The sequence below is a fragment of the Podarcis erhardii genome (genome assembly GCF_964252035.2).
Source record: "Podarcis erhardii genome assembly, chromosome: 14".
Lineage (NCBI taxonomy): Eukaryota > Metazoa > Chordata > Lepidosauria > Squamata > Lacertidae > Podarcis > Podarcis erhardii.
In genome coordinates this window covers 11,927,145-11,954,699 of record NC_138503.1, presented here as the reverse complement: position 1 = coordinate 11,954,699, position 27,555 = coordinate 11,927,145, and the positions used below count along the sequence as shown (strand labels likewise).

Genomic DNA, 27,555 nt, shown 5'->3' with positions numbered 1-27,555 from the left:
CAGCATGGATTTATTATTTTACCCATTCCTATGGGACGCGTGTGGCACTGTGGGTTAAACCACAGAGCCTAGGGCTTGCCGATCAGAAGGTCGGCGGTTTGAATCCCCGCAACGGGGTGAGCTCCCGTTGCTCGGTCCCAGCTCCTGCCCACCTAGCAGTTCGAAAGCATGTCAAAGTGCAAGTAGATCAATAGGTACCACTCCGGTGGGAAGGTAAACGGCGTTTCCGTGTTCTGCTCTGGTTTGCCAGAAGCAGCTTAGTCATGCTGGCCACATGACCCGGAAGCTGTACGCCAGCTCCCTCGGCCAGTAAAGCGAGATGAGCGCCACAACCCCAGAGTCGGCCACAACTGGACCTAATGGTCAGGGGTCCCTTTACCTTTACCTTATGGGGCTTATCGCTATGCTATGCTATGCTACACTGCACTGCACTGCCTTAAGGCAGCTGCCTTCTAATGAGTCAGACCACTGATCTATATTGTCTACACCAACCAGCAGTGGATTTCCAAGGTTTTAGACTGAAGCCTTTTCACTTTTTGATCCCTACCTGGAAATACCATGGAGTGAGCCTGGGGCTACCTGTATGCAACTGTGCATTGGCTCAAAGCCTGAGACATCCCTGATTCTTAAGTAAGAGGTAGTGCAAGTATTAAAGGAGTCCTCCACTGGCACATTGCTTATGGCAATTATCACCTGGTCTCAATCACCCACTTTTGGGGAAGGTATTTAAGAGGATCGTGGCCACCCAACTGCTGCTTTCTACGAAGAATATTGGTTAACCAGAACAAAAATAAACCACTTTTGGAGGGAACCTAAAAATAAAGAGATCACACCACAGGTAAAAGTAAGCAAATCCATTTATTTTCAACCAAGTTTGATTGTTCTCTTAAATTCTGCATACCGACAGATAAATAGTAAAAGAGTTTAAGATTTCAAACAAAACGTTTTAAAAAATGAACTCAGCACATGTACATGTGTGAAAGCCATAGCTATTATTTAACACCATGACAACACCACCTGATGGACATGGTAGAAAACTGCATAGGAGAGAAATGGTAGCTTTGCTAGCTGCTATAGCATCCTTGGTTTTGCTCAGTTCTATCCTTTAAATCTGATGCATGCTGTTAACAGTCACATGGCAGGAAAGTTCCCAGAGTTATTTATTCATTTCTCCAAAATATAGGCTTCCATTTACATCCATGAGGCATAAAGTAAACATGAGTATACATTAATATCTGAATATTGTTTTTAAGAGTTATATTTTAGTGCACTTTAGTGAATCCTTCCGTTTAGACATCATTGGAAGAAAGGAGATAAATACCTGTCTCTCAGCTTTTGCTAACTGGTCACTCTGTGCTTCTTCATCCTGTATCCTCATGTCTTCCAGAAAGTGCATATTGCAGCTTTGCTTCATGCAAGGGAAAGGCAACCTGTGGACATCCAGATGTTGCTGGACTAACTCACATCATCCCTGACCATTGGGCCCTGTTGGTTGGGGTTGATGGGAGTTGGAGTCCAATAAAAGCTGAAGGTGTTGGAGGCTGGTGACCATCTGGATTGGGTGAAGCTAGAACCAATGACAGGCAAAGCCGCCCTAGATATAAGAAGGTGGACCGATGGGGTGGAGGGGGAGGCTGAGGCTGGTGGGGCAATGCCACACTTATCCTAGTGGACCAGCCATCAATGTGAAGAGGGCCTCAAAGTGCCCACCCCTGCTGTACGCCATAGAAGGGAATGGAGAGGGGCTGTGGTTTGACACTGCTGAGACAGCTGACGAAATCGGCCCTCCCCTTCTCCACTGTCCCCCAGTCACTGGATGGGATCTCATGGGCTGTGTGATGCTGTACTTACTTAACAATACTTACGGGCCACCTTTCAACGGAAAACTCACAAGGCACATTACAAGTGAAAAGAATCCATACAAAATAGAAAAACAGCGCAACAGAACTTACGTCAACACACGTTTAAGACAACCTAAGGACAGCGAGAGTCTCTAATAATTCTCAAATGGCAGATGTGGGGAGGGTGTTTCCAAGTTCATGTGTCTACAAAAGGGGGCCACGTAAGAACACCGCAGGAGAGCATTCCACAATCTGGAGGAAGTTGCAGAAAACCTCTCCTCTCCTCTCTCCCCAGCTGTCTCCTGCCACCCACAGAGCAACAGTCTTCTCCTACTGTTTTACATTTCATACAATACAGAGCTCATTTACAAAGTCTCCAAAACACAGTGCAACTGGCTCTTCCCTTTGCATTTCCTCTGATGTGACAAAAGTTACACTATTCACGCGCATTCAGCATTTTCCCCAAACATGGCCCTTCTGCATTACGCAGAACGTCAATAGTCCCGAGGTTCTGGAAGGAAGGAGTCTAATCATTCCAAAAGGGAGCTTTTAACTAGTCAAAGGTGACTTTTATCACATATGTTTGGGGGTTATTTGGTGACTTGTCCTATCGTATTTTTAATCAAACCTTAACTTTTGTAAATCACACATTTTAAAAGCATACATTGAAGGGCAGTATAAAAATTGAATTATTTAATTAAAGCTGTTGTGCGCCAAGGCTTGTGGTGGCCAACTCCTCACCATTGTTATATTGATGACAGCAGCACAGCACACTATTATAGAATCTACCTTTCTCCAGATGTAGAGAAGTACAATGTTTGGTAGGCCAGTGGAGTGTCAACCCTTGCTCTCATTGTCATGTTCACAGTGACGGGTACCATTTTGCGGGTTTCTTACTCGTTATACCAGCCGAACAAGAACTAGTGGATACAAGCCATTATCTATTAATTATTGACTGATTTTTAAACAAGCTGAGAGCAACTCTGAGCAGCATTTTAAGATGGGAGATAGAATATTTAAATGCATATAAAAACAGCACTCTTTTCAACCTAATCAATAAGTATCGTATCAGAAAGCAGATGGGGTACGCCCATGAGTTCAATGCAAATCACACACCAGTGTTTCATTGGGTTGAAGAGGCATTACATTGGCACTGCAGACAAGTGGAAATGTTGAATGTTAATGTTTTCCTTAACTACATATCTGAAAATACACATGGATTTGAAATTCTTCCCTAACATTTTCCTGTATCCATTTCCTTCTACTGGAATCATTCCAAAGGATTTCTATGAAGTAAGACATTAAAAGAGAGTGTCAAACACTCATGCTTATGGAATCTCAGCCTCGGAATTTAGCCTTTGGAAAATCAAAAATTGTAATTTTACAATTCATAAAGTCCAAATCATGCCTGCTTGTCACCAATTATAAAAATAGTGGTGATCTAAATCAGGCAAGCTTTGTTTTGAAGAGAAAAATCACTTTTTCACTTTACAGATTACTGACTGTATGGGGAATATCACTGATTATTTAAAACTGACCAATTTAAAATGAAGAGCAACACTTTGACACTACCAGGACTGTGGTTACTCTTTTCTTAATAAGTCTATCAAAATTTTGGTTTCCTGGTTGAATTTTCTGATGGAAATTACTGTCCTTCAAAAATGTTATAAACCACCATTTCAAACATATTGAAATGCTGGTTCAACTGTGTCAATTCTCACACTCGAGCTATAAGAGCTAGAAACCTGGGCTACAAATCAAAAAAGCTTCATAACTAATATCACTTTTTTTCTAAGAGGAGGTGCCCTGTGCTGCACCTTTGAAAGGTCCTATTTCTCTCATTCACTGAACAGCAAAAAGTATCACAACAAATGAATGGGGAAATGCCAGCCACTTGCAATGTTTCTGTTCAGCTGCAACAGCAACTAGTATTTAAAATACAGCAGAGATAAGTAGTCGGGAGATGCTACGTATGTCTAAACTTTCCTGCAAACAAAGCCATTTTATTGCTGTATACATGTGCCAGATTCACTCTGGTTACCCAGGGGGAAAATGGGTCCAATGCTAGTCCTACTCTAGACTTTGGAGCCACCAGAAACAGCAAGCCGATATCCATCTCTACTCTAGTGGTATCTTTGAATTCAACAGACAACGGCTGCCATTCATGCCTATGGATAAAAACGAAGCGCTATTCAAACACAATCCTTCAGTGGTGCAAAACCTCCGTAACAAATCTGCCCCTGACCATTTTTCCTGTTCTGGTTTACGATTTTGTCTTTTTGCTGCTGTTCTAATCTAGCTTTAATAATTGGATCTGATGGCACAGCATTATGTTTTATATGTGCTGCTTTGACAATTCGTCACAGAATTGAAAAGCAGGATATCGATTCATAGAATAAATAAATACATAAAGTGTGCCCACTAAAATCAAGGAACTTAAGTTAGTCACACCCACTAACTTCAATGAGCAGAGTAGGACTATCAAAGGATACAATCCACCATCTTTTGTAAAAGCTGCTGCAAATATACAAAAGATGGCTATGGGTGGTTTTGTACTTTCATGTGCCCATCAAGGGCAACCTCTGTGGGAACTATGACACACACACACCTGGTTTAAATAGCAGAACAACCATGATACGCCACAAAATGAATATAGGAGGATATTCAAAAGCAGAATTATCTTGTTACATAGCACAAAGAGCTGCTCTTTAAGGAACACAAGCTCAGTGTCTTTGGCCATGTGGAATATGTCGTGTAGCTCTTTTGATTCCAGCTTGTATTATAATGCAAAAGTGCAAGCGTCAGATCTATGTGCCATGTGATCACCGTGGGCAATAGTCAGTACAATTAAGGGATGCTACTGATGCAGTATGAGGAAGGACAGGTCAAAACTTCTGATGGATTCATGCATGAGCCTCTCGAGGTGGTCTCTGGAGCCTAGTGTTTTTAAACACTGAAAACTGAGATTCTTGGTACACAGATAGTGCTAATTGCATTCCTGTGCTAAACTACAGAGTCCTGCTCACAGCCTGAAGCTGCATTCTTCAGCAACCAGTATCCTATCCTCAGGATAAGACCCAGTCCTCCTATTAAAGGCAGGTATCAAACATGGCGTTACATAAAACAGCAGCCCCAGTGCTGTTGCGAGGTGCAATGATATGACTTGTGCTTCCAAAGCTTGACATTTATGCGCTGGTTATTGCTGAGTCATAAATGATTCAGCCTACAACCATAGGACAATCGTGGAGATTTATCTTATAGCAGAGTGCCTGCTTTTGCAACACTGGTGCGAAACTGGTATAAAAGATGCTAAAAAAACCATCACGAACCACAGGAACAGTAGGCAAGGCTTAAGAAGTTCCTTTACACCATAAGCCACGTTAATGAAAGAATTCAAGTAGTAGCTGATCTTCTGAATAAGCTGCTGTGACCTGTACAAGTACGTAACAGAAAATAAATACCTTGCATAACACCTTGCATAAAAGTACCTATACTTTTACTTAGTCCCTTGTCAGTGACAGACTGACCCTGAGAATGGGGGGGGGGGGAGAGGCAGGCACCTAGCAGAATCGCCTGTCATCCCTCCAGGGTGCATGCTTATGCAACTTCACTCCTGACAAGGCAAGTGAGAATTGCCTTTCTTTAGGTAACCCCCCTGGCACAATCACACACGTCCTTCTTTCCATTAGGTTATACGAGGAGGGTTTTGCTCCTTTTCTCCACGACGCTCAGGATTCTTCCATCACCTTTTGACACTGATAAAGTAAACAGTCTGGAAGAGCCGGACAATGGGATCTGAACCACAGCGACAACATCCCAGCATGGACACGGCAATGTAGTAAACAGGGGATGGATGGAAGCAGTCGGCATGATGCTATTCCCTCACTACCTAAAGGGAGGAAAAAATGGGTTTTCCCCCCTATTAATGTCATCGTAATTTCATCCACAATACATTCCTACAGTTCTGTACAAAGCAGGTTATCAATTTAAAAAACATCAGTCTGGGTTTGGCACAAGACAATGTGATCAATTAAGAACCACATTTTTGGGGGCACGCAGTTGGTGTGATCAAGTCCACTTTCCAAGAACAAAGTATCCTGCAGATCATCAAAATACATTGTGAAAAAGATAATAGTGAAAAAAACATTGTGAAAAAGATCATCTTGCAAATGTGAACTGGCTTCTGATGAACAAGGGTTGACCCTGGTTATAATTGGTCTGTTTCATTGCCTGCCTAGGATCATCCTTGCTACAAATCTAAAGAAATCCCAAGCTACTTACCTATGATATCAACTATATGTAGGTTCAGCTTTTGCTGCAAAATGCTTAGGACGGCTGACAAAGATCCCTGAGATGATGTCATCTTTAGGTTTTGTTTGACATCATTCGAAATGGAGAGCCACAGTTTTCCAAATTCATCAGTGCTCATTTTCATTGGCCTGAAAATGCAATATGAAATAGAAGCAGATTTTGCAACATGTACTTATAAGAGAAAGCTGTTCCCAAGAAGACAATGAAAACAAAACTTTCTGCCCCACCGTGAAGTATTTTCACACTATCCTGCAGCCTGAAATTGTCAACCTAAACAAAATTCCATTAAAATTGTCAGCTGGGCTGTTCCTTAAATGTACTGGACTGGCATCCTCTAGCACAGGTATGGGATCTAGCTGAGACAGCAAAAATGCAGAAAGGCAGTCTACAAGTTGTCTTTTTACATTTCGAGGACACGCATATGGAGATCAGAAGGACCAGAGAAAAAGGCATGGTTTCTTTTCCACTTTTAGAGTGGGGAAGACCCTTAAATGATTTTTCCCCCATGCCCTCTCCTCTCTACACTCATATGTTTCAAATTACCTAGGAAGCACCACAACATTTCAATAATGAAGAGTCTGAGAAACAAAAGAGCCTGCCTCTCTCTCTCTCTCTCTCTCTGTGTGTGTGTGTGTGTGCATAAGCATGAGATATGACAAAATGTGATTACAAACAAAATAAAGCATAGCAAGCAAATTCAAATCAATATTTGCTTTAAAGCACTTCATTTGTTCCCAGCTCTTTCACGTAGGTACCTGATAAAATCCAACAGTTCTAAAGTTACAGAAAATCGGAGGAGCGCATCAGATTCTAGAAAGTAACTGATCGACCCAGAGAGCATCTCCAAAGAGCACAGCCCCTCCATCTCGACACATGTCTGGAAGCTTTCTATGCTCTGAGCTTCTACTGCAGCGAAGTGGCAACCAAGGTTTTCTGAAATCTACAATAAAACCGGGGGGAGAGGGGAGAGAGCCAAGAGGTTTACAAGCATTTTAATATCACCACCGCCAAGATTTCTTTTAAAGGAAAAGCAGTGGTAAACTTAATAGAATTACAGAACTGTAGGCTCAGAAGGGACCCAAATAGAGTTATGTGGTCCAACTTGTAGCTACTGCTCATGTTACCTTAAAATGTTCTGCGTGCTCAAATTCCAGATTCACAGCTTTAAGTACGCAAGTGCTTTTGTTGGCAAGAAATAAGAAGAGTAGGACAGAGTCATCTTTCCAGATTTTACAAGAGGACAAAACCAGTGTTTCGTTGCTGCAAAGCTCTAAGACTTCCGAATGAGGGTGTTTGGCTGCTTCTTCTGGTAAGTAAGGCATCAAAGAGAGTTGCTGGGGGGCCGTAGCCTGAGCACTTGGAGAAGGCTGGAAAACTTCCATATTGCCATCCGAAAACAGAGAGGACAACGAAAGTCTGTGACCCAAAAGCTTCTCATTCAGTTCAGCTTCCGGCAGAGAATGAGACCTATCAAGTACCACCTTTGATTCAGAAGTTCCAGCGGAACTCAGTGAAGATTTCCTTAATCTTAGGTGTCCATTGTTTTGGAAGAGGTTCTTGTTCCTAGATATCCCATCAGGAAAAGGGCAGAGGGAAGGGCCAGCAGCACTTTCGATACTGGATGATTCCTCACTATTTTTGGTTTTGCTTGATTTTGATTTCCTTCGGAGCTTCTGAGCGGTGGAGTCTCGCTTGCCCATCTTAGTTTTAAAAGGACACAGAAAATATATATTAATTCAGGGAAGGGAGGGGAACACACAAATGTGGGTACAGCCTACTGTTTAATTTAATACATTGCAACTTTTTCATTTCCCAGAACCACCTTGCATCTTAGGGCTTCAGATTATGAGGGGCTTCTAAATACACGCACTCCCCCCCCCCAAAAAAAATTTTTCAAGTTTTACATAATAGGTTAAAAAAAAATAAGTGGGACAGGCTAAAATAGACTGAATTAAACATTTTCACATATGCTAAGTAGGAAATCATAAAGTATTGCCATGTGAAGGTATTTCATATGCAAACTGTCTTATTGCAAAATATGTTTTAGACAGACTGTTAGTTGCTGCCTCGCCTATGGACCTGTATGAATGGAAATATAAAACTTTACTATTTCTACTGTCATTGTCCTTTCTGTTAGAATACACACCAGAGGTGGTAAAGAGGTACTGCTACAGGGCCTCTTAAACCTAGCATAGCTCAGGGTCACAGCATGTCTTAATTTGACCATGCGTGGTTTTTTTCCTTCACCTTCTTCTATGTGCTCTTCTCCTTCCACTCTGTTATTCCCCTCTCACTCCCCTTCTCTTTGGAACATTTTTTTTTTAAAAAAAAATGGTAGTGGTATCACCACCCACATTTTGATAGGGGCACAAGCCAGTTATGGGATCCCAGCCTATTAACTGAAAGACCAGTGTCTTACAAAAATAAGAAAATACAGTCATACCTTCGTATCCTTTCAACTTCCAAAACGCTTGGGAACCAAAGCGCGGCTTCTGATTGGCTGCAGGAAGCTCCTGCAGCCAATCGGAAGCCCCGTTGGATGTTCGGTTTCCAAAAAGAGTTCACAAACCGGAACACTCACTTCCGGGTTTGCAGTGTTCGGGAAACAGAACGTTTGAGAACTAAGCTGTTCAAAAATCAAGGTACGACTCTACAGGTGTTGCTTTCATAGTTTTGGAAGGATTTTCTGAGGACTCATGTCAGGGGAGGTCAAGCCAACTTACTCAGCAAAGGGGACGTTAACTCACATGCCATTTAGGGTCACTGGTTGTGCTGAAGGCAACATGGGAACAAGGAAATGCAATCTTACCCCTTTGGGATGCTAATCCTGCCTGTTAATATCCATGCTGTGGCTGTTAAACCGGTGGAGGATACAAAAGGCCACAGGGAAAAGGGAAACAGTAAGGCATGTACTTGGCTAATGTGGAAAAAAGGGGGTTTCCAAACTGTAGAAGGTCAAGAGATGCAAATCATGGGACTTGCATGAACACACTTAGTAGGAGGGACCTTCAGGCATTCAGCCAGAATCCAAGCAGAATCTTTGAGGTACGCCCAGGGGGTTGCACGAACCCAACAGACTGCCTGGCCTTTTTCCTATTGAACAGCTGGCTCCTGCAGTGGATTGCTACTTTCGCAACTCCCCTCAACTTCAAAATACTTTTGCAATGCAGGTCAGGGGACAGATTTCAAAAAGGAGGAGAATGCAATATTGAACACACCAAAGAAAAATAATGGATCTTCCAAACTTGGACCCTGTTCACATGTCACAAAATGTGTAGTAAGCAGGGTGAGAGCTCAGAACACATACTTGGAAGTTTGGGGACATATCCTTTAAAGGGTGGCCCAGCCCCTCCTATGAAACTGCAGTTAGCTGCCATACCAGACTGATGCTGCTTTGAGACCCTAAGCCAACAAAGAGTGTTGACGCCAGTTGACGCTTCTCTTCCTCTCCCTCCAAGGGACCAGTCATTTCTTGCTCAGGTTGGAATGGAAAGTTGCCAACAATATGCTCTGCAAACGCAGTGCCTTCCAGAACAGACTTGGCATTGTCTTCTTTTTCTGCTTGGCTTTCCTTCTTGGGGAGGTAGCCTTCTTTCCCCCATAGTTTCTTCACTCCATCTAGCTTCAGACTGCTGGCCCTAAAGAATTTGCAATCAGGAAAAGTCAACACAGTGATGAGAAGGAGTCTCTCAAAGCGCTTCCGAAGAGTCAGTCTATTCTTGTAAAGTCTTTCAGAAACCCAATTTTCCTATGTTGAACAAGCTGAAGATGTAACCTAATCCAGGCTTTGCCAACCTGATGCCCTCCAGGGTTTTTTTGGACTACAACTCCCATCATCCAGTGCTGGTTGGGGATGATGGGAGTTGTAGTCCAAAACATTTTGTAGGTACCAGGTTGTCAAAGCCTGACCTAATAGTTTGCCCCTTATGATATCTGTGGGTTGCAGCCAAAGTTAATCCTGCTCAGAGTAGAGCCATCAAAATTAATAGGCACGACTAACTTAGGTATATTAATTTCAGTGGTCCTACTCTGAGTAGAACTCAGGTGGATACAACCCTGTATTTTTTCCATTGGATAATGGCATGAGGAGAAGAGTCAGCTCCCAGCTCTATTAGCATGGTAGGTGTAAAATGACTGAGAGCCCAACACAGCTACTTTTAAATAAAAAGTGTTGGGGGACCAAATCATAGACTTCCCATGAAGTTTGGATCTTACAGAACTAAAATTCTAAATGCAGTTTATAGTTCAGGTGTTAAACCCTGGGACTTTATGCATTTCATTTCAATATTAAATAAAATGCAGATGTGATGTGAATTAATACAATCCAGCTAATGCAGTATTGGGGGGGGGGGGGAGATGGAGGCCAACCTAGCAATGATTATTGTTGGTGAAATGGCATTTTTGCTTACTTGGCCAGAAAGGCAATTGCTTTTTTCCACAGAGCAAGCATTTCCCTATACAAATAGCAAGATAAGAACAGACAGGGAACTCAACTACATATTAAGTCATTGCTGAAGCAATAAGAGATACTCACTCCTTCTGTCCAGTCTCAGCACTATTAACAGAGATGTCAGACCCCAGAGAAAGTCCAGTTGGAGATTGTCTGCCAGTAAAACCAGACGCTGAAAAGCTCTGGGAAAGTGATAGCCCATAAGGTTCAAAATTCAGAGCTGAAAAATGGAAAATTACTCATCAAAACAGAAGACCAGATTTAAAAATATTAGAGAACAGCCTGCCTCTCCTGTAATCTGCGTCACTGATGATGATGTTCTGACAAGAATATTCCACATTCAGCATCTTACCAATATTAAATACCAGTAATTATTGAAACCCTTGAGCTTTTCAGAAATACAGCACATTTTGAATTCAAGACAGAATCTATTCTGAAAAGAGGCCTACAAAAGCGACAGTTCTAAAATACCAGTTTTAACAAAAAGCATCTTTATTAAATAGATGTGCATATCAAATATTGCAATAGGCTATACAATATAATCAAGCTATTCTTCACATTTAAAACCACCTCGACTAAACATTAAAGAGCAACAAGCCTTTAATGGGGAAGGCAAACTCCAATAACTGCTTGTCATGGAGCAATTCATATAGCAATTCATGAAGTGGAGAGTGGCTTGGCCACTGTGAGAACAGGACTAGATAGACCACTGGCATGATCCAGAAGGCTGTTCTTATGAGTGTCTGCATTTTGCAATATTTGAGGTCTGGTAAAAGCACGTTTCATTGCAGGATCATAGGTTGGCTACTATGGAAATCTCACTGCCAACACCATAAGCCCTGAAAAGCTTGAAACCAGCTTACTTGAAAGACCACCTATCCCTGTCTAGATCTGTAACTTAACATATTTGACAGAATCTCATCCCAATCCTAAAATGTTGGCCATGCAAGCTGATAACTGCGGGGGGGGGGGGGTTGCGTATTTTTCGCTCCATAAGACACACCTGACCATAAGACACACCTAGTTTTTAGAGGAGGAAAACAAGAAAAAAGAACTCTGAACGAAACAGTAGGTGTATGATTTTTGTGGTTCATTCTGTGGCCACGGACATGTGATTTGACGGTGAGTTTGGGGTAGCCCAATGCAAAAATCCTAATAATCCATGTGGATCCATGCTTTGTATCTACGTTTTTGCACCATTGCGGCCCCACGAAACAGTGGATGTGTGACTTCTTTGGTGCAGGCTATAGCCATGGACAAGCTATGGGATCTGATGGTGAATTTGGGGTGATCCAATGCAAAAATCCTGAGGATCCATGGGGATCTGTGCTTTGTAACCACGTTTTTGTGCCACTGCGGCCACATGAAACAGTGGATGCGTGGGGTTTTTGGTGCAGGCTATAGCCATGGACATGCTATGTGATCTGATGGTGAATTTGGGGTGACCCAACACAAAAATCCTGAGGATCCATGGGCTTTTACCTCCACCTCCCCTGACAGCCTCCATTACCAGCAACCTTATCTCCCTCCCGATTGCTTGCCGATCAGCTGCTTCCTTTCAACACCCCCTTCCCTCTTTCCCCCCCCCAAAAAAGCATGATCTGCTTTTTCTCCCCTGGGCAATTTGCCTCCAGGGACCACACATTCGCTCCATAAGACTCACAGACATTTCCCCTTACTTTTTAGGTAGAAAAAAGTGCATCTTATGGAGCGAAAAATACGGTCCCCCCCCCAAAGGCATTGTCTCTCTGATGCATACTCAACATGGAACAAGTTGCAAAACCACTGGGGGAGTTTCCCCCCTAAACTTTCCATGCAGTCACATTAAACATATGCTTGTCCTAGGACTATATGGGCTAGCATTTGCAGGAAAAGAAAACACGCAGTTACCTTTTTCCTGAGACAGCTTCTCCTCTTGTCGTTGGTGATGAGGTTTATATGGCGCTGCACCACGATCCAGTCCTTCGGCTACAAATCCATCTAAGAAAGATAAGGAAGCATCTACCTGCGATGAATTAGGGGGAGAGGTCAAAAGGTGATGATTATTCAGTTATCAGCCTCTTAAGAAAATACTACCCGACCATCTAAATTTGCTCTTAACTACTATAACTATTAAATACTCCAAGTGAGTGTTTTTTTCACCCCAGCCTCACTGGTGCAGTTAAGAAATCAGAGGGGAGCAATCCTAGCATGTTGCCTGACATAAAAGCCAAACATTATCTATTAGCCTCTACTCAAAAAGGCTATGAGATCTTGCTACTCGCGGTGGAAGTAAGATGCCTCTATATAGGTTCAAACTGTATCTTTTGCACAAGATTTAGAAACATGCACTGTGGGTTAAACCACAGAGCCTAGGGCTTGCCGATCAGAAGGTCGGCGGTTCAAATCCCCGTGACAGGGTGAGCTCCCATTGCTCGGTCCCTGCTCCTGCCAACCTAGCAGTTCGAAAGCACGTCAAAGTGCAAGTAGATAAATAGGTACCGCTCCGGTGGGAAGGTAAACGGCGTTTCCGTGTGCTGCTCTGCTTTGCCAGAAGCGGCTTAGTCATGTTGGCCACATGACCCAGAAGCTGTACGCCGGCTCCCTCAGCCAAAAAAGCGAGATGAGCGCTGCAACCCCAGAGTCGGCCACGACTGGACCTAATGGTCAGGGGTCCCTTTACCTTTTACTCTCCTCTCCACTGTTCTGAAGAAACATTCAGCTTCCAAGGACGAAGCAACAACACACACAGAGATGAGATGTCATTAACTCACCACTACGTCCTTGCAACTAGCATCAACAGGGAACAGTTGTTTCATCAATTCTTTGTTTTCATATAGATGCTTTAATTCAAAGGCATACTGCCTCATGCAGGTATCCAAGGAGGTACTGAATTCCATGATAAGTTTTTCAACAGTTTTTGAACAGGTGGTATGAGAAGCTATTTTAGTGGCTGCAGCCACGATCCAGGCTTTGGTTTCAGGAGTGGCATTGTTCCTAAGTATCCTATGCAAACTCGCCAAGACAACTTCTGGATCCACGTTCTTCATAAGGTACGCATATTCCCCCAACACCTGTCGGAAGACAGTTATAAACACCATGATCAGCATATGAAGGCTATGAGCAATGAGGAAATGAAAATTTGTCTCCGTGTCTTGCATTTGTGCAAGAGCACAGAAAAAGTCAAGGGGTGTAGAAAAAGCCACTGAGGTGTGCAGAGGGAAATCTGAATTTCAGAACAAAACAAAAAACAAAAAAAACAAAAAAAACCCAGAGTTTGCAGATAAATTAAGAAGATATGCAATAAGCCGACACCTGAGCTGAAACACAAACTTTTATTCTCAAAACTTTCTTAAGCAACCCAGAATGGCAGAAGGAAATTTTACTGGACCCAGAGGAGGAAATGAGCAGGTTTCAGTGTCAAAGTCCTAGGTCTGCAGAATTTAACACAGCTCAAAGTACATGACTGCAGTCCCACTGAGAACTTTCAGCAGCAAATATTTTCAAAACAAAGTTAAAAACAAGTCACAGTGTAGTTACAAAAGGCATAATGATTTCACACAATCCCCCTCTGAAGCCCTGCAGGGATCCAGTCAGTCTTCACAATTCTGAGCTAGATGGACCAATGATCTGATTTGGTATAAGGCAACTTCTTGTTTCTTATTGGTCATACAAGCTGACCTCAGAAATGTGGTTGTTTAGGAAAAACAAGGCAATCTACTGAAAAACCACAGGTTGCCAACCATACTGAAAACTGATCGTGGAACAGGTTACTAAAAATGGCACATTTTATTGGGTGGCATATAATTATTATAATTGGTTTAAATAATAATAATTAAGCATGCAGATGCCAGACACAGAAACACTTGTCCCTAGGTGTGAAAGAACCGTCTCAGCCCTTGAAAAATCATGATCTATGAAACAAAGGATATTTTTAAAAATAGATTTTGGGGTTTTCCTCACAAACCTTCTTGTTCCTGGTCCTTAAAAAATAAAAACCACACAAATTTTAATCTTATCGGTGCAAAACAGAAGGACTTCCTTTTTTTTGGAAACTCAAGATTCTTAGAAAAGCATGAAGACCGCTCCTCTAGAAAGGCAGCTACCCTCTCAGTTTCAGTTTATCACTTTTCAGCCACTGGAAATTGGGCAATTTAATGCTGGAGGTGTGAGAAGCGGAAACACATGCTTAAGTCTCACAGTGAAATCAGTGGAATTGTGAAGCACTTAACCTCGGCCCAATGATGCCCCCTGCCAACAGCTAAATAGAAGAACAGCATCCTATCACTTCTCCTGCCCACCTAGCAGTTCGAAAGCACGTCAAAGGTAAACGGTGTCTCCGTGCGCTGCTCTGGTTCGCCAGAAGCGGCTTAGTCATGCTGGCCACATGACCCAGAAACTGTATGCTGGCTCCCTCGGCCAGTAAAGCGAGATGAGCGCCGCAACCCCAGAGTCAGCCACGACTGAACCTAATGGTCAGGGGTCACCTTTACCTTTTATCCTATCACTTAAGAAAAACTCTGTGTGAAACAAATGACCATTTACGCATAGACAACCATGTCTCAACTTCCCTTAAAATATTATCACAACTCAAATTTCAGTTGCCTATGCTGTACCTAGAATTCCCATATTTCCTTTCTAATCTGTGTCGTTTCTTACCCAACTCATTACTTGAAGGAATTTCTGTGGATAAACTGCATTCTCATCCTCTAGCAGCACAAGATAGGACTGGACAGCATGAAGTCGCAGCTGGCTGTCTTCCTTTGCATCTTCAAAACCTAGAAAGGACATCACAATATATTTCTCTTTCCCGATATATATATGTGTGTGTGTTTGTGTGTGTGTGTGTGTGTGTGTGTTTTCTCCATTAAAGACAAATGACACTACTCCCTACTTTCGCGACTGAATTTTGTATATTATGCTCACCTTCAGCAAGGAGCTGCAAGAAGCTGTTTGGGATGTCAGGGTGCATTTTATCTCCTCCTACAGAAAATACTGCATTCATAGTCTGGATGAACCATTCATTGTCAGGAGCATATGTGTCAGGAAACATTAAGGAAAACTGAACTTCCACAACCATCCAGCAATTCTCTGCAGTGTTTTCTTAAAGCTTACTAATGCACATTTAGGAGAAGCAATACACGCATGACGTAACCATTCCAGATGCATTCAAAGGATATTTTTCAGCTAATTCTGCTATTTTGCCAACTATGTTGATGATGGTATACTCCTCCTTACTTTGAATAAGGTAGTCAAGCATCTTCTGTACTATGACAGTGACATTCTGCCCGTTGGTGATTCTATACAGTAGTTCCAATGTCTGAAGAAAGAAAAACGTTAACCATGCCAATGTTTAGCCTCCCCCCAAACAGAACAGCAGCATAATAAGCAACATGCTTCAGGGTTGTTGCTCTAAATAAACAAGTACCATGCATCTTACAGAGCTTTAAGAATGGGTTAACATGAACCATAAAGGAAATGCATAAGAACGAACGTTTCCTGCATGAACTCCCTCATAGAAACAACAGAAATGGTTCCCGTTAGAGCTGTGGTTGAGGAAGCACAGGGAAGTAAGTATACTGAAAAATGCTTGCAACTGCATGTGCTCGTGTCCACACAACACACATGGAATACAGTGGTACCTTGGTTTACAACCATAATCCGTTCTGGAGGTCCGTTTGTAAACCAAAACAGGCTGTAACCCAAGGTGCACTTTCGCCAATGGTGTCTCCCAAAAAAAATTTGGTTCGTAATCCCAAAAAAAAGGGTTGTAACCCAAAAAAAAGGTTGCAAACCGGGACACGCACTTCCAGGTTTGACGTGTTTGTAATCCAAAACATATGCAAACCAAAACATATGCAAACCAAGGTACCACTGGACTAGACTGCAGGCGACAACCTCACCTAGAAATCTGCACGCACTCTGGTTCACAAGGGTTTTTTTTCTTTTCAGCTAGAAACCCAATCTATACTAACAATTTTATTTCATTTTTATTTTGCATTAATGGATTGGCTACTCCTAATGGAAAAAACAGACCAGTACACTCCCAGATACAAAAGTAGTCATTAGTTCCAGATGGGTATCTTGCTATGCCGCCACTAGATCAGTCTAAAGGTAACATTTTTCATTTTGCTCAATATCTTTATGTCAGAGGTTAAAGAGGAATGATAAGATCTTTCAAAACTATCTAATATGCACATTATATCCCGCACAAACATGGGAAGCTGTCATTCTTACAGTAAATATCACAAATCCCCACAATGGGGGAGCAATATTAAGAGAATACCAATTTGAAATTTATTACTAAAGATTGTGCTTGTTAAAATTCCACTTACCTCTCTTTTAATAATGGGATCAGGATGATCCAAGCACTCAATTATTGTCATTTGGTGCTGCAGTGCTAGGGCAGGATCCTGCTGGACAACATATGTTAGGGCCTTTAATCCTAGAAAGAAAAGTTACTGGAAAGAATGCAAGCTGAAAACACAGGCATTCAGCATCAAACGCACAGGGTTGTGACAATCGGAAGAACTTACCCAAATATTTCAAATTAATTTTAGGCGACAGGACAAATTTTCCAATGCATTTGGCGGCCTTCTCAAGTAGATCAGATTTAGGGTAAATTGTGTAAATTGTCTGGACACATTCAAACAAGATTGCTGCAGGAAGATCAATGAAAAAGAAAAAGAAAATGATAGTTTCTGTAAAAACAAATAGGCACATGAATATTGAACAAGTCCCATTAGTTTATAGAGACATCAGAACTTTGGTGTTGTGGCCTTTGTTGAAAGCCCTCCTGAGCATGTGGATTTTTATATTTCTAGCACTCCATGTTCCAATATTACTGGATGCCTTTGAAGGATAGGCTAGCTGCTTCAGGAATGCATTTCTTACATTCTGAAACACCCTTAGTTATCTTCCGATCTATGTATGGCTACCTTTAAAGGACCACATTAATCCATCTGTTAAGAACTTCTGAGGTTCTTCTCCGAGTTCCCCCGCTTGCTAATGCTCAGCAGTGATAATCACCCAGGAAGTCTGCTTATGGAATGATCTCTCCAGGACGGCTCAGGTATTCTCATGTCTTTTGATGGCAAGCCTAGAATTTCATCTCTCGTCACCACTATCCACCTTAGTTCCCCAGACTCACTTCCTGCAAAGGTTAGTTCAGGCACTGAAATCTGCCCTATAGCCTTTGTTTAGAAAACGTGCTGTAACCTACCATACGTAATGTTATGGTTTATCTCTGCTCTCCTTAAAGATTCATCCAGAACATCATACATTAATTCGCTGGTCCTGTTACAAAGAGAGAAGGAACAATGTTTTTTTAACACAAAATTAGTCTCACGGTCTCAGTCCTAAGTAACTTTTCATGTAGTCCAACAACCCCTTATGATCATTTTAAGGGGGGACCTTCATATCATTACTGGAGCAGCGCAAAGAATGAGCCGCATCAACAGTTGAGGAATAGATGGCAAACCTGCCCCTTGCAAAACTTATTGTTTTATTTTTTTGTTTCATGGGAGTACAGTAACAAAGTGAGATAGACCAATGTGAACTGTTGAAAAGTTCAAGACAAGAAGAGAAAGTCTACCTTGGATCATCTTTTCCAAGCAGCCCCAATATTCTCAGAAGCTGGATTTGTAACCAAGGTGCTGGCACGCTGTGATAATTGAAGTCTACAGGGAGTTTTCCTCCCACTACCTGCTTAAGAATAGCGACAAAGCTGCCAGTCAAGTCTTTGTATCCAGAGGAGTTTTCCTAGACAAAGAGACAAAACACAGAGAGACCTTATAGAAACAGAAACAAAAACTATTAATGTTTCACTTACACATTTGTCTCTCCTTGCCTTTTCATGCAAATGTTTTCTCCCTCGATTTTAAAAATCAAAATAAAATACAGCCAAGAAGCATAAAAATGTGTAAAAGAAACTCATTACGCCCATCAAAAGGTCCCGGGTTCACTCTCAAGCATCTCCTGCTAGGGTTGGGAGAGACCAGAGCCAAAACACTGGAGAGCTGCTGCAAGCCAGTCCAAGCGATACTGAATGAGATGGGCCAATGGTCTGACTCAGTATAAGGCAGCTTTTCGTATAATAATATGTCAGAAGTGCACAAACACTGGCCTGAGCGGACAGAAATGCTGCATTGCTGATGCACAGTTAAGATTTCTATTCTCTTGGTCACTTCACTGAAGGCATAAGCCCAGGTCATATTGTGTAGTGGCCAGCGTTCTATGTCTGCTAGCAAAATAACTTGCACATTGATGAGTTGTAATGATGTCCACAAGTGGAATCCAAGTCAACATTTGCACTAGTGCAGGTGTCAGGGAACTGGTGGTAAACCTCTGGCCAGGAGATCAGTCTTGGCCTATTTGGCCAGTAATGCCATTTCCCCCAAACCACATCCACCTGCCCATCAGGCTGGTGGGAGGACAGAGTTTAATACTGCATTGGCTCCAAACCGTCCCCAACAGGGAACAGGATTTAATCCCCATTCATGAGCTGAATGGTGAGAGTTAAGCCCTTTGCAGAAGCACTGAAACAGCTCAAAGCTTCTCCTTTAAGCAGGCAGGTGGGCAAGAGGACCAAGGATCCCTGCCCCACACCCGACTTGAATAAATGCAGAGCAACTTCAAATAATTACTTAGTACTTTTTGCAGAGTTCTTTAAACAGCCCCAATGCTGCTGTTCCAGCCGCCAGAGGCTCAAACAGGAGTGGTGGAGGAGCTGCCTGAAAACCCTTTGCAAAAAGCACTTTTGAAGCTGCTGCACCTCTTTTCCTTTAAACATCAATGTTCAAAGTAAGGGGAGAGGTGTTTCAAAGAGCAATTTTGCAAAGGGCTTAAGGCCACTGACCCTGTAGAGGCTGAAACATGAGCAAAGGGGACTGTCAGAAAGCGCTTTGCAAACAACAAAAAGGATTTGAAGCTGCTACATGTTCCCAGCTGGCTGCCAGGCACTTGGGAATCCTGTGCAAGGGATTTTAAGAGGCAGGTGGGGGTCATCCATGTGTCAATCATGTGACATCATGTAAAATCTGTAAAATTTGGCCCACAAGACTGATCCTGAGCCAAATGGAGCTAAAAAGCTTTCCCACCCCTGTGCTAGCGGAAACTTGTCGCACGGCACATTGTGCGGTCTCTCGCACAATAAAATTAGCAGCAGCTGTGTGTGCACTCTCTTGTGCAAATAAATTCCACTGGTGCAAAACAATTTCCCAGTGAAACAAGTGTGCTGTTAGGTTTTTGGGATGCAGCACATGGTTATCTAGTGCTGTTGCTGTTTAAGATCCCCACCTTCACCATTTGGAGATAGATGTGCAAGGAAGCAGCCATAACTCCCACGTCCCTGTCGCAAAGTGCCTTCCGGAACTTGTCGTGGATGTGCTGGACTTGGTTGGGAGCAATCAGGTAGAACTTGTACAAAGCTTGGACTGCTTTTCTTCTGATAATTTCCCTAGAAGAAACAAATCAGTGCACCTTATTGGCAGCCAACTATACTGTTGTTTCATCCAGATATATCTTAAGATCCATGCTTATATCACAGTTCTGGAACTGAACTCAGGTTCCCTAGAATTTTGTAAGCAAAGACATACTTTGAATGCTGAAGTTTATCTTCGATTAGCGGAAGGACAGCTGGAATCATTTCCCGCGGAAAGATTTGGCTTGCCACAGTCAGAGCCATACACACTTCCAGGAGGTTAGTACTCTGCAAATCCTGTCAAGACACATGAAAACAAAGCCGTTAATTTCCCCCTCAACTTAAGATCTCTCATAATGCACAGTGGTACCTCTAGTTACAAACTTAATTCGTTCCGGAGGTCCGTTCTTAATCTGAAACTGTTCTTAACTAGAGGCGTGTTTGCTAATGGGGCCTCTTGCTGTCGCTGTGCCGCCGGCACACGATTTCTATTCTCATCCTGGGGCAAAGTTCTCAACTCGAGGTAACTCTTCCAGGTTAGCGGAGTTTGTAACCTGAAGCGTTTGTAACCCTGAGGCGTTTGAAACTCGAGGTACCACTGTACTTTCAAAACAAATGAACACAAAAAAGCAAACAGGACTTGTTTACAATTTTTTACCTCCATAAGCAACACTCTGTTAGGCCTCAAATTTGCCAGGTCCAAGCTACAGCTACACACTAAGCTACACACTACAAAAGGTGGGGAGAGGCTCTTCTGCTTTGGGTATAGGATGGTGAACCAACCATGAGCCAATATTATGGCTCCTGCGTGGGGCGATTAGCCTTTTTTGACTCACACTTCCTCTTTAGCAACCCAAGCTCTTTAGCACCTCCTTTTGTGGCTATTTGGAGGGCATGTCCAGGACCTGAGTAAGGGATGCGGGTGGCGCTGTGGGTTAAACCACAGAGCCTAGGACTTGCCGATCAGAAGGTCGGCAGTTCAAATCCCCGTGATGGGGTGAGCTCCCGTTGCTCGGTCCCTGCTCCTGCCAACCTAGCAGTTCGAAAGCATGTCAAAGTGCAAGTGGATAAATAGGTACTGCTCCGGCGGGAAGGTAAACGGCGTTTCCGTGAGCTGCTCTGGTTCGCCAGAAGCGGCTCAGTCATGCTGGCCACATGACCTGGAAGCTGTACGCCGGCTCCCTTGGCCAGTAAAGTGAGATGAGCGCCGCAACCCCAGAGTCGGCCACGACTAGACCTAATGGTCAGGGGTCCCTTTACCTTTACCAGGACCTGAAGGGGTACAGGATTTGGAAAGTTTGCTCCTCCTCCAACCAACTCACATCCCTGGTCCAGGCCTCTGTCCCATCTTGGCTGTTGTGCCATTACACCTGCACATCCCATAAGCCACGGTGCAAACAGGATGCTGCACTACACGGGCCTGATAAAGCAGACCTGTCTGACGTCGTGTCGGTATTATCTCATGTGGCAATGGCATTGGGGCAGGGGGCGTTGCTATATATCCCATAGCCTCTCAGCAAGCGGATCAAGAATAGGATTGTTCCCTGGAACTGCAATTTCAAGTGGAAGAGCAGTGTGGCTAGAAAGGGAAACCACCACTGACAACAGAGGACAACACCGTCGCGTCTCCTCCTGAGAGGTCTCAACCATCAAGTCTGCTGCCTGGGGAAAGAACTGTGTGGCAAGAACTGCCCTGTCCTCTTGGCCTGGACACTGTCACCTGCCCTCCTCCTGAACTTGGGGAACGGCGGAGAAGAGTGCTTCCAACAAGAGACCACTCTTTATCACGACAAAACCACCACTAACGGCAGCGAAAAGCTGCTGCTCTTCCAGACAGCCAGAATCCCCATTGACAAAACTATGTAACTGCTTTGTGAAAACTGTTCCTTGATGAGCTTGCTTTTCCCTCCTCCTGCCCAATTCCTTTTTCCTTACATGCCGTGTCTTTTTAGATTACAAGCTTAAATGAATTACGTCTTAAATGAATTACGTCTTAAATGAATAATTACTAAACCTTTCTCTTTTTGGATTTTATTTTTTTGCAAAAAAAAGGTCCCACAGCACTGGTTTGATTGTCCCTGGGCTTAGAACCAACACAAAGATTCTGGGTCTCAATAGCTGCATTGTACTCAAAAGAAAAGTCCCACAGACCCAAAAGATCTACCTGAAGATGATGAGGAAAGGAGCCAGAAACCATTTTGGTTTTTGCTTAACAATCACAAAAGAGCAATTAGAAGACACACAGACACAGACAGACAGACACACACACATGTTCATACAGAGAAGAATGAAGAATGGGGTGGGGGTAACCTATTTTATTCTCCAATGACAGCCCCTCATACTATGCAGAATGCCACTATGGAGAGCCATTGGGATTCTCAGAGAGGAATTTCACCAAGGATCTTCAGGCCTTCCAGAAGGGGGGAACTGAAAAGGCCTAAGAACAAACAGAAACAACTTTGCACATTGCCCTTGTGTTCTTGTTAAGGTCCTAGCTGGCAAACGAGTTTTTTTTTTTTTTTTTTGCCACATTATATTGATTTTCAGATATAACAGATTGAAGAAAGGAGTTTATTAATAAATACATCATATGAGGGCTTTGAATTAAAGTTTTTCTTTTTTTAAAGGAGAATAACTGAGGCCTGAGGTCAGTGTGATGTTTACCTCCAAACCTGTTACCACAAAATTGTTACCTTCACAACTGTATTCACAAGCAGAAGCAGCAGTTCGTGGTTTTCATGAAGAAATAGAGAAACTGCCAGATAACCTAAAAGAAAAGAAAGATTAACCTATATCAGGTGTTCCAACTTATTTGTATTCCATTTCTGTCATGCTCTGACTTGCAAGCTCAAAGCAGCTTATGGTTTTCCCAAAACACAAAATGCTTATTTCCAAGGAAAATCTAAATAACTAACTATATGAGAAACAAAATAAAAAAATTCCTTCCAGTAGCACCTTAAAGACCAACTCAGTTGGTCTTTAAGGTGCTACTGGAAGGAATTTTTTTATTTTGTTTTGACCATGGCAGACCAACACGGCTACCTATCTGTAACTGGAACTATATGAGAAACAAAAAGGCATAAATTTTTTTAAAAAACATTTTTTTATTATACTATTCAATGATGACAACAACAACAACTATTATTGTTCACCCCGTTGCAGGGATTCGAACCGCCAACCTTCTGATCGGCAAGTCCTATGCTCTGTGGATTAACCCACAGCGCCACCCGCGTCCCGCAAATCATGGGTAGTAAAGGACTTATTATGGACGAACCTGCTCAGTTCTCGCTTTCCAGTGAAACTGCCCCAGTCCTAAAACAACCAGAGCTATACATGAGTTTTGTTGAGCAGCATACTGCCACGTGATGCTTTGGAATACTTACCAACCCTTTTCTCAAAAAGGTTTCCTTGCTGTGCCAACTTGATGGCATGGATGTATCCGAAAGAGGCCTCATAGCCCAGCATCTCACAATAGATCAGCCTCACCAGGCATTCCTTCATCAATCTCTGAAATGCAAGGAGCAAATCACAAACTGAAATAAGTGGACTTCTCAAGTGCTAGTTCTACAAAGAGCACCAACATTAACAATGCTAATGAATTCCAGCAAACAATTAGCAAGCTGTATACAACACCCCAAAAAAAGGAAGCAATTATTTGCTACTATCTGAATGTGGCATGGGAGCTATTACCCACAGATGGCAAAAACTAAGGACCACTTTTGGTATCGTGTTTTTAAAATCATGGGAACACATAGGAATGTTAGAGGGATGCTGGAATGAAGCTATGTGGTTTTAGCAATAATGTTATTAAGGGGTATGTAAAGGTGGATTGTTAACAGGTGAAAATGTAAAGTTACAATATATTAATATAAAATATTAAGATAAAGGTAAAAAGGGTAAGGACTTGCTGAAACAACTATTGAACTAGAATACAAAAAAAGGAGGTGTGAGGAAGTCAGGGAAATAAGCAAATGAAAGACAAGATATGGAAAGACTGATTTATTTTTAATTGGTTTTTTTCTTTATTTTTCTGTATTTTGTATCTTTTGTTTTTTCTTTTTCTCCTCTTTTCATTTTATTTTTGTAATTTCATTGAAACTTTAATAAATACTATTCAAAAAAATAATAATAAAATCATGGGAACACTTTCACTATTCAATCCTGTTCTGGTTAAGGCTGTAATTCCGTTAAGCTTCCCTCCTCCCTCATTTTCAAGCTTTTCTTTAACATTACAGTAAGTACAATACTATTCTGAAGATTCATTAATTGGAGAGCTATAGGATTCAAGGGAGGCCCCACTACACCACTGTGATAAATAGTTTAGGTAGGTCTAACTACAGTCATACATCGAGTTACAGAAACTTCAGGTTGTGTTTTTTCGGGTTACGGACACGTCAAAACCCAGAAGTACCGGAATGGGTTACAGTGATACCTCGGGTTACATACGCTTCAGGTTACAGACTCTGCTAACCTCGGGTTAAGAACTTTGCTTCAGGATGAGAACAGAAATTGTGCTCCAGCGGCGCAGCGGCAGCAGGAGGCCCGATTAGGTAAAGTGGTGCTTCAGGTTAAGAACAGTTTCAGGTTAAGAACGGACCTCCGGAACGAATTAAGTACTTAACCCGAGGTACCACTGTACTTCCAGGTTTCGGCGGTCGTGCATGCGCAGAAGCGCCGAATCGCAACCCGTGCATGCGCACGCATGGCGCTGCGGGTTGTAAATGCTGCGGGTTGCAAACATGCTTCCCACATGGATCACGTTCGCAACCCGAACGTCTACCATAGATCTCATCCTAAACCTCTGGTCCTAAACTCTGATCCTAAACCTCTGGTGCGGGAGAAGTAAGGTCTAAGGAGTAAGTCCTACACAAATTCAGAGTGTAGTCTCTAAGATGGGTGGATGGAGCCTTTCGGCAACTCCTGCAGCCAAGCTGGAGCCAAACATACATCAGCAAAGCCAAGAAGAGGGCCCAGGACCTTCATGCACACTGCCCAGGCTTGCGCCCCGTGGAAGTCACTTCGGTGCAGCAGTTTGACTTCACCTCCAGAAGCGCACTCCATTGTCTCTCAAGAAAGACAGGTGGCAGCAACAACAGGCGTGGGGAACCATTGGTCCTCCAGACATTGCTGGATTTTCAACTCCTTGCCAGGCGCAAACCACCAGAGTCTATTGTCATAGATGATGGCAGCTGCAATCCAGCAACATCAAGAGGGCCAAAGGTTCCCTATCCCTGCTCTAGTGGAATATCTCATGGAACATATACGCCAGTAGCAAAAATCGTTCAAACACTAGCACAGGCAAAATTGGCATTTCCCTTTCACAACTTACCAGTGTTGTAGTGGGTGCAGAAACTGTTGCTTTTAAATTATTTAATTCCTGTTGGATTAGTTTTTCTTCCTCCTAGTAAAGGAAAAATGTAAAGCATTTTCTAAATAATTATTACTTTACTAGACATAAAACTATAATACAAAAGGCACTTTGTCACATATGTCAGCCAAAAAATATTCCCATTTTCTTGACATCTAAACATCAATAGTCTATACAATTACATTAGACTTCCGCATTCAGTTAGGTCTGTTTTTTTAAGCACACCATCTAGATGTCAAAAGGTTGTTCACAATGCAACACAATATTTCATTTTTTAAAAAATCAGAATACTCTTATTGCATAACTGTTGATGCATCCTACCATAATGTCCTTAACAAATTTCTGCTGTCAATGGAAAGTTAAACACATGCCTAGATCCAGTGCTTTTTTCCTTAAAAAAATGTTTAGGGGTACTCTCATTTTCCTACTCATATTGAAATACTGCCCCTCAACGAGGCCAAACTTAGATTCACCAAATGTTTAGGGGTATGTCTACCCCTGTGTCGTCGTCCCCCCAAAAAGCACTGCTTAAATCTCCCGCTGAAATCAAGGCACATGAAAGAATGCCTAACTTTGCCTGAATCACGGCTAAACTTCGAAGAACCAAACTTTTTAAATAACCAGTTTTGACAGTATGAAATGCTGAAACAGAGCATCCTGGTCACGTTTGCAAATTTCTAATGTTCATTCCAACCTTGTTAGGTTTTTTAAGATACTTGCTTTTCTGGGAGCTATCTAACAGGTCATATTCTTCCTTCTTAGGCCCCAAACCTGCAACCCTTCCAGTAACTTAAGTGCCCCACATCTGATCAACAGGACGAGTTGTCCTTGCTGCCCTGATAAACTAGGATTCCCTTTTCAGATTCCTCCTAACCTAGAATCATATTCTCCATCTGCACACACCCTGGGTACCTCCTCCCCTTCATTTTTGTTTCTGTTGGGGGTTTTTTGGTCTCAAATTCTTTATTGTGCCAGTTAGGGGCAGAAAGAAGCACTCCCTAAAAACAGAAAAATTACCACCCCACTACTGATAACAGTGGATGAGATGTGCTTGTTTTACTGCACTAAACTCTCTTTCTAATCCACAAAACCTAATTCAACCGTTCCCCACCTCAAAAGTTGCCAGCATCTTTTTTTTAAAAAAAATCCCCAAGATTGGCAAATTACTCCATAAACTTCCACAATATGATACGCAAACGATAAAAAAAAAATCTGTTTGACATCCTATACACCCTTTTAAAATGTGGCTCTTTTCTGGGTGGGGGGCTGTTACTGGGTTGTTGTTGTTTTATTCTGATTATATACGCTGCGATCTTTTCTGTGAACCGCCCTGAGACCTCCGCGTATAGAGCGGTATATAAACTCAATAAATACTAATAAATGAATGAATAAGAATTTAAAAGCCACTTAAAAGACCACGATATTGCCCCACAAACGCTCCCAAAACAAAGCCGTTTCCTATCTGCAAACTTCCGAGGACGCTGCTGAAGGAGGCTCGCCCTCGGCCGCGTCCTGAGGCGGGGAGCAGCGCGGGGCACTCTGTGCATGCTCAGAGGCACCCTACCCATTCCCCAGATTTCCTTTTTTTTTTTAATAAATATTTATTAAAGTTTTTAAATATAAATGCACAAATAATAAACGATCTTACTTCTATCACAACAATTTCATCACTTCTTTGGACTCCCTCACGTCTCCCGCTCCCATTTACATCGTTAAAATTTTTTTCCAAACAAATTATCAACTTGTTTACAATCTCATGTCCACTCATTCAAATATAATCTAGCACTTCTTCCAAAAAAATTTATATTTTCTTTAGTCTCACTTATCATCAAATTTAAATCTAGTTTAGTGGTGGCCAATTTTTTAGCCCATTCCCCAGATTTCCAAGGGACCCGAGCCCGGCGGCGGGTGGGAGCCGAGCCAAGGCCCCGCCGCTTCCCAAGGAGGCAAGCCAGGCCCCGTAGCCCCAACTCCCGCGTACATGTTTGGAGGCGAGCGCGGTGATGCTCCGGATGAGGCCGCCGAGGCGAGAAGTGGCCGAGCTCCGGCCGGGTCCCCCCCCGCCGCCGCCGCCGCCGCCCAGCCCAGCCCCCGGCTCGTGCTGCCCCAGCAAGCCGGGCAAGGCGCTCAGCGTCCGCTCCACCACGTCGCTCATGCCCGGGCCGGCGCCCCGGCTGCCCGGAAG

General features: G+C 42.8%; 1 protein-coding gene across 1 annotated transcript; it reads right to left on the bottom strand.

Annotated features, from left to right (window-relative positions):
• Window positions 1-839: 839 nt before the first annotated feature.
• Window positions 840-27,555, bottom strand: AP4E1 (adaptor related protein complex 4 subunit epsilon 1). Its single transcript, XM_081838767.1, has 21 exons — window positions 27,352-27,555; window positions 25,332-25,403; window positions 23,386-23,509; window positions 22,696-22,769; window positions 20,178-20,299; window positions 19,879-20,038; window positions 18,176-18,342; window positions 17,804-17,877; window positions 17,118-17,240; window positions 16,917-17,026; window positions 15,762-15,901; window positions 15,508-15,620; window positions 15,241-15,359; window positions 13,356-13,655; window positions 12,493-12,607; window positions 10,687-10,822; window positions 9,532-9,790; window positions 7,277-7,852; window positions 6,908-7,092; window positions 6,123-6,280; window positions 840-5,730 (listed from the first exon to the last, which is right to left on the bottom strand). Exons 1-21 carry the CDS (start codon window positions 27,523-27,525, stop codon window positions 5,570-5,572), a joined length of 3,462 nt encoding a protein of 1,153 aa, XP_081694893.1. The 5' UTR covers window positions 27,526-27,555; the 3' UTR covers window positions 840-5,569.

Bases quoted from the DNA above. Each gene is read 5' to 3' on its own strand.
- AP4E1 (XM_081838767.1), bottom strand. From the start codon at position 27,525: ATGAGCGACGTGGTGGAGCGGACGCTGAGCGCCTTGCCCGGCTTGCTG. The intron at 6,281-6,907 runs GTACCTACGTGA...TTGCATTTTCAG, and splicing joins GAACTGTTGGATTTTATCAG to GCCAATGAAAATGAGCACTG. The intron at 5,731-6,122 runs GTAAGTAGCTTG...TCCTCCCTTTAG, and splicing joins ACATATAGTTGATATCATAG to GTAGTGAGGGAATAGCATCA.